The 8,179-nt window shown below is 41.3% G+C and overlaps 1 protein-coding gene across 1 annotated transcript; it reads left to right on the top strand.

The window, feature by feature from the left end:
- Positions 1-840: 840 nt before the first annotated feature.
- Positions 841-3,028, top strand: LOC310878939 (kelch domain-containing protein 3-like; the record flags this gene model as incomplete). Its single annotated transcript, XM_083793355.1, has 2 exons — positions 841-1,914; positions 3,014-3,028. The coding sequence occupies 2 exons, from the start codon at positions 841-843 to the stop codon at positions 3,026-3,028; spliced, it is 1,089 nt and encodes a 362-aa protein (XP_083649481.1).
- Between the last annotated feature and the right edge of the window lie 5,151 nt (positions 3,029-8,179).

The raw sequence follows: 8,179 nt of genomic DNA, 5'->3' as shown, positions 1-8,179 counted from the left end.
GACTGTCCCATTCTGTCTGTTTATTTCACATTGTGTCTGTAATGCATCAATTTCCCTGCAGGGATAATAAAGTAGGCTACATCTCATCTCACATTACACATCCACTGTGGTAGGATGGTGTCTCTCTGATTGTGATTTGATTCAGTTCAATGAAAGGAGAAATTAGGTCATATGCGCCTCAAATATGAGTACATTTTGTCCACACACGTCTCATATTTGCCCTTGACAATGAAAGGAGAAATTAGGTCAAATGTCCGCCAAATATGACATACATTTGTGGCAACACAAACATCAAACATGTCCGCCAAATATGACGTGAATTTGTAGCAACACAAACTTTAAATGCAATTGACAATGAAGGGAAATTTACGTCATATGTAGACGAGGAAATCGGCTAAGCAATCACATAAATTCAGTTCATATGATGATGATGTACGATGATAAGAGCGCCCCTCACTTCACATCGGTGTGATCTTTTTTATATTACTCCCGAGTTACACAGTAATCGGTATACAATATCTATAGTCAAGTGATCAAGATGGATCTGTTCGGATATGTCACCTGATGTCATACTTAGATGTGACCTCACCGGTACGACACGAGCAATATAGCCTGCGGGATAAAGGGCACTGCAGCCTCTGAGAGTCCAGTTGAAATCCATTGTCTACCAGGCCCATTTGTCAGAGGCAAGCCGCTAAACTCTTAACCACAGATATCTTCAGGACTGTCCAGACTCTTTCGACTAAGGTTCTAGAATCTCAAGCTCAATTGGCTCTTCATTCTTCTACAAAGCAACGAGACATCCAACAGGTTTATTTCAATTCAACATTGTTGTGTTCAATGTTTCATTGGACGGTGCAACTGAACGGTCCACCAGAGGAACAGAACTGCATTGCAGCAGTGGGACAAGAGCTGTACTTCTTTGGAAAGAACACTGTCAAAATTCAGGATGTTACAAAGATAGAGATTGGCGTCCATGTTTTAAACACTGTGTCTTTGCGTTGGAAGAAATTATGTCCAGTGACATCTGGAAAAGGTGAACATCACCTTGAGATTCCCATCAGGCACCACGGCTACACGGCTGTGCTTATAGAATACATCGCCTACATCTGGGGAGGGTATCCTTACTGCAACGTGCTGTATGCATTTGATGTCGACACCCACAGATGGTTCAAACCACAGGTGTCCGGGACTGTTCCTGCCGGGAGGGTCTGCCACTCAGCCTGTGTTTTGGGGAAGGTCATGTATATACATGGAGGACGTGAAATGCACGATGGCTATCTGAATAGTACATACAGGTTGGACACCACCACAATGATCTGGTATTTAATTAACCCGAGAGGCACTACACCACGTGTTGCATATCACTCTGCCACCATCATTGGGACAAAGATGTTTGTATTTACGGGTATGACCACCACAGTGTTTGACACAGAGAACAACCTCTGGCTGGACAAGCCTTCTACAGCAACTGGTAAAATAGAGATTATAACAAATGATGGAGCCGATCATGCAGCTTTTACCTACAATGGAGAACTGTACAGATTTAGTGGCTACGACACCAGAAGCCCAAACCACGAACAAATTCAGTTCACCAATCTGTGGAAATTCAGTCCAGACAGCTTATCCTGGAAGAAGGTTGAGCCCAAGGGGAATGTCCCGTCTCCGAGGCATGGAAAGTGCTGTGGCATGGTGGGAGATCGTATCTTCTATGGAGGATTAGCCTCACAATCACATCGTCTGTATGTCTTAGACTTAAGTCCTAGTTTGAAGACGTTATGCAAGCTAGCAGTTATTCAGTATGGTCTGGATCTGGATCAGTCTGAACTCCCACACAACATCAGGTGCGAACTGACAGCCTTACCCGTAGCAAGGCTGTCCGCCTTACCCGTAGCAAGGCTGTCCTGTGCACCGGTCTCCACCAGGATAGGAGTGTTTTTGAAAAAATGTCAAATGGCATTTCTTCCAGCAAAGTTTCACCGCAATCGGAAGCTGTGTTAATCATTTGCAACAGTTTGTACCACTCCTGAGAACTTTGGAAGCCAATCTTTGCCAATCAGGATGGAATATGAAAAATCTAACAGACCCGTCTTGGTCACATGATTATAGAGATGTGTATGGATTTATGTGAGATTTGGATCAAATTGAATGAGTATAATGTAAAAGAAATCACACATGTGTAAAGTGAGGGGCACTCTTATCATCGTACATCATCATGACGTAGGTAAAATAGACACTATGATGTAAAATTGTCCATTGTCAATGGGAATTTAATGTTTGTGTACATACACCAAAAGCTGGACATAGGAGGCGATAGCGTCCCTCAAATGTGTTTTACATTAGTGGGCCTCCTCGTGGCACTATAAAGAGCAGATGTGAAAAATGCAGGTCAAAGGATTTTCCTTGGTGTGCATACAAAGTTTTAAACAGATCGGTGCAGTTATAGGTAAAACGCAATTGGGCCAATTATAGCGCCACCATGAGGCTGGTGTGAAATCTTTTCCATTTGTAAACCTGGCAACCTATAAATATTCTCATATACCCGGCAGAGTGGCCTTTTTGTTTTTACTTAGAAAAGCAAGCCTGACAACCAGCAATGTTTTCATATACCCAGATGCTTGGAAAGCGCAAACCGGACAACCTGAGTGGCCGGTTTAGTTTCACTTTGTCCAGCAACATGGATGTATTGGTTTTTTTTTGTTATCAAATGTATTTTATTCATGACAAAATAACACAATCAAACATGTTAACACCATGAATGAATAAAGAAAACAAAACAAGTAATACACGTACAACAGCAAAAGAAAAGGAACACAAAAACAACGAACAATCCCACCCACCCCTCCCCCCGGGACCATAGATGCCACAAAATGCACACCTGTGCCAAGATTCCTACCACTGTGCAATAGGAAAATAAAGACTAAATCATGTCCTTGACCATATCTGCAATGCTAGACCAAATATTAATGTTTTTCTCTTTCGCTCTGTGTAATCTTGCCGTTGACATCTCCAGATAGATGATATCTAGAAAGGTTAAAGCCCATTGACGGGATGTCAATTATGTATGAGGAGGTTTCCAGCGCGTAGCAACCATCTTCTTTGCGGCCGTTACGCCAGCAAAGAAGACACGGATATGGGTATTATTTAATGGCAATTGGGATTTATCATTTGATATGAATAAAGATGGAGAGGGCGTTATGGTAATTTGTAAAAGTATCGAAAGATTTGCAGCAACCATATTCCAAAATGTGAGAACACTTGGACACTCCCAAACCATATGGTAGAATGTATGGTGTTCGAAGTGCAGAAAGTGCAGTTGGGATTATTTAAAATCCTCATAGCACACAATCTACGGGGGGTCAAGTAAGTTCGATGAACACAATTTAGATGAATTTGTTGATCACGATTCCTAGAAGACAGCACAACATTAGACCCAGCTCCAATCTGGATCTAGATTTGGTATGTCATTCCTCCATACAGTATCAACAGGCAAGGTCCCATAATTGGATTCTAATAAAAAAGCATACAATGTGGAAACAAAACCTATTGATCTAACATCACAGATAAGACTATACAAAAGGTGAACATGGATGTATTGTTGTAGTCAAGTCAGGTGAATCTGAAACGCAAACAAAAGATTTGATTGGCTGAGCACCACGGAATTGAGGATAAAAAGTGAGGACAGAAAAGGGAGGATTCCAATTGTGATTGGCTAGAATGTGATGATGTATCCTACAGATTTTGTCTGTCGGCTTTTTGAGGGCCGATAGCTCCTCCTATGTCCAGTTTTTTGTGCATGTTCTAACACAAACTTTGTCCTACACCGACATTAAATCCCATTGACAATGAATGGACCATTTTGAATGTTCGTGTAAACACAAACATTGCGTAACACAAACATTGAAGACAAAGGCGAGGAAGCAAATTCTGATTGGCCGGAATGAGATGATGTATGATGATGTACGATGATAAGATCGCCCCTCATTTCACGCGGGTGTGATTTGCTCATATTCCATCCTGATTGGCTAAGATTGGCTTAAAAAAAAAAAAAGTTTTGAACAAAATGCCTAAAAGGCAGATTTGCATTTGTATCTATAACTGCACACTACACACTGACTAAAAGCCAAGGAAAAACATCTGCCCTGCATTTTTCACATCTGTTCTGCCCTTTATAGTGCCACCAGTAGGCTGACTTTTGTAAATCACATTTCTTTGAGGGGCACCAGCCCCCATATGCACAGCTTTGTGTGTGTGTTTATAGCACGAAATGTGATGATTTCTTTGTCTGATGTATAATAATAAAACCCCTTACTTCACACAAGTGTGATTTATGAGGGGCGCTAGTCCCTCCTATATGTCCAGCTTTTGGTGTGTGTCCACAAACTTTGTCCTACACAAACATTAAATTCACTTTGACAATTAATGGAGAATTTGACGTCATCGTATACATTTTACCCCCTATATAGCCCCTCCTATTTACAGCTTTTATCCCGACACGCCTCAAGATTTGCCATTAACAATGGCAACAGAGAAATTAGGTAAAAATGCCGCAATAAAATGATGTAAATTAAACATCAAAACATTAAACGCTATTGACAATGAAGGAAAATGTACGTCATATGTAGACGAGCAAATCAGCTAACCAATCCCTGCAAAACAATATATTAATCAACGACCCGCCCGCCCCGTGGCTCGCAAAAACTAAATTGACCGGCTTTTCAACACGCCCAACGCCCAACAAGTCCAGTCCATTCAATTGCTTTCGAGAGAGAGAGGGGAGGGGGCAGGTACGAGCAGAGAAATTTAAAAAGGCACCTTTATTTTTCTTTTACAAAGTAAAACAGTTGGAGATCTGAGGGAGACCAAGGACCTGTTTACAAAGATGATGATACTTGCCAGGTCAAGCCGAGACCCAACCAGAAAGAGGCCATAGGAAACTATGATTCACTCTGACACCAGGGAAGTGTTTGCTCCTCGTCCTAATGGAACAATTCTGCCATGCCATGACAAGTCCAAGTTAATCCATCTACTTGCTGCAAAACTCTTTAGAGTACAACAGGGGATCCTCCAAGCTGATCATCACGTCTGCTTCTGGATACACTAGGAGCAACAAAGGATCAATGAGGAAAATAACCACGAAGAAGCAGACACATGCACTGCTGAACCACCAAGCTGTGCTGGCTTCACAGCGAAACCCACCTGATGCACAGTTGGTATTTTTCTCCCCAACGGATGTTTTAGTGCTAGTCACAGCAAACTGACCTCTTGCTGAAGAACACGTCCTCTGGTGTTGTGCAGGTTGAACCACTGTGGCGAGCTCTATACTGTAGGACGGTAAAGAAAGAGCAAAGGCTTTGCCAGCATGCATGGATTCACTGGGTCAGACAACACATGGTGGTCCCCTGTATGGCAAGGCAACATGACTGCAGGTCTACCTCAAAACAGATGAAGATTATCAATGCTTTGCAGATGCTTTTGGATGAAACAGAAGTGACGGAAGGAATGCTGTCAACTCTGGAGTCCTTTGCATGTGCAGCTACTCACCCAAAGGTATCAAGACAAACCCTGGACTGTGATGGCATCTGTTCTGCAAACATAGGGCAGAAAGTAACAAGCTCCCTCCAACACCTGGAGCTCTGAGGCAGAACATCTTGAGAGTCCATATCCAAACAAGGGCATGGGCACAAGCAGCCATTGCTCTGATGCACAGCTGGATCCCCTGAAAAATGGGTACTTCAAACAACACTTGGATGGCATGCTGAAATCAACGACCTCAGAGGTCCATCCAACCCCAAATGCCATCCTTGACATGGTCCAATGCAAGGGCAAATCTGACTGTTCTTCTGGCAGATGTTCCTGTAAAGCTAAGGACTTAGCCTATACTGACATGTGTCTGTGATGCACAAAAGTGATGATGATTATGATGATGCATAAAGACTATGATTTTTTAGTAATCATAGACAGTCTCATGTGTAATCATTGATTACACTTACACATGTCATGTTTAAGATTGTTACACAAGCATCCAAAGTTCACAGTTAAAAGACATCTCCTTATTCTCTCTGAGTTAGTATCTGACTGACTGCCTTTTTTGAGTACTTTTTTGAGTACTCATTGTGCAGAATGTCCTGTTTCACAAGTTCAAAATGTACACGTTTTTGGGGGCTTTTCCCTCTACAGTAGGTAGACAGGAAACGGAGAAAGAGATGGGGAGAGACACAAGAAAGTTCATCTGGATCGGTACTCGAACCCGCGACACACTGACTGCTGGATTACCAGCCAAGGTGCCCGGACTGCTAAGAATATATAAGAATTTGAAAATAGCCAATCTACAAGCTTGTAGATCTGATTATCAAATGGCCGAAATGTATATAGGGCTGAAGTGGTTAATGTGTTTTGTAATAATAATCCAAATCTACAAAGTAACTAGTAACTAAAGTTTTCATATAGGCTTAATTGTAGTGGAGTTCCACTGATATTTAGTTAAGTGGAGTAGAAGTAAAAGTATTGGAAATACTCAAGTAAAGTACAAATAAATAAAAGAATCCTCAAACTACAATTATTGTAGCTACTATAGTTACTTTGTAGATTTGAAAATAGCGGATCTACAAACTTGAAACGGGACATTCTGCATAATGAGTACTTTTTACGTTTGGTAAGTACATTTTGAGGCCAATACATTTGTACTTTTACTCAAGTGCATTTTGAATTCTGGACTTTTACTTGTAACATAGTATTCCTACATTGTGAGTACTTTTTCCATCACTGATAGGTGGTCTATTCAGCCCAAGTTTTGCTTGGGCTGTATAAAGCTTTTGTGCCCTCTACTGGCAATAACATGTTACTTCTGCCGTTGTCCTGACCTGTGTCATTGTCTCCAACCAAAATCTCCACCAGGCCTTTAGGATGTTACTGGTAGGATCACATATAAACCCGTATAAAACATACCGACAGCCGGTCAGCAAGTGGATTCATGAATGTATGTTTATAGACAATATTTTAGGCCAATAAAAACGACTATATACCAAATTTCCCATGCCACAAGCCATGCCGGCTGCTGGACTAATACAAATACAATGAGGCACCAAAGGCCCTTCGGACTTGGCCCCTCAAACATATTGGATCTAAAATTTCTTGTCGATGCCAGTGATGTTTGAAATTCATACATCATGTTACAGTTCAATTGGTGTTTTTAACTGAAGGAGCACTATAAAAACTATAAATGTTTATATACTGTTCCAGTACAGTACAGCCTCGCATAGCCAGATCTCCACAGCTCCCCGAGTGGGCAGAGCTGTGAAAGGTCCAGGAAAACAGAGCTAAATGATTACTTCATGCCCGGCTTGGGCCGGCTAAGAGGAAAAACTTTTCACGTATTTTGTGCAAACACACCTGAAATAAAAAACTAATCAGATTCTTTAAATGCTCTATGCAAAAATGTGTGAAATAATAATAAATAGAACTGCACTCTGTCGAGTGCCTACTTGCTTGTTGCACACTGCGCAAGCAGAGCGTGCAAGTACTGTAGACCGCTACAAACTTTCAAATCTCAGCCTCTGTGAAAGAACGTTTGCAATAAAGTTCTAAAAGCACACTTCTATCTACATAAACTATTGCTACATTTGATCAGATACAAGATAATCATTAATCTGAGGTATAGGCCATTTATAACTTCTCATTAAATATGTTTAACCACAAACTCAATCATCAAAAACAAATAGAATATACAGTATTCACAATAATTTAGCAGTTAGAGCAAATTACAATTAAGAAAGAAGACAAGAAACAAGCACAAAGATGCATCAAGTAAACAATTTAGTAAGAAACTTCACACAAGGAGTACTGTACCTATTCTTTCACTTGTGACATTTAAGTGTCACAAGTGAGTTTAAAACAAAAGCACATCTGCACTTCCTGGAGACAGAAATCAAGCAAGCGGGGGGGGGGGGGGGGAGAGAGAGGGAGAGAGAGAGAGAGAGAGAGAGAGAGAGAGAGAGAGAGAGAGAGAGACTAAAAGCAGGTGTACACACATAGCAAACATTGAGAACACAGAGCAAGAGTCAAAGGGTGGGGCTGAGGGGTTGCTTTTGGTAAGTGGTTTAACGGTGCCAACCGACATGAACTGAACTGAACGTAACTTATTAAAACTTAAAAGGATGCAGTGGGTATATGGGTTTGC

Source organism: Protomyctophum parallelum, assembly GCF_964188405.1.
Source record: "Protomyctophum parallelum genome assembly, chromosome: 21".
NCBI lineage: Eukaryota > Metazoa > Chordata > Actinopteri > Myctophiformes > Myctophidae > Protomyctophum > Protomyctophum parallelum.
This window is presented reverse-complemented; position numbering and strand designations above follow the sequence as displayed.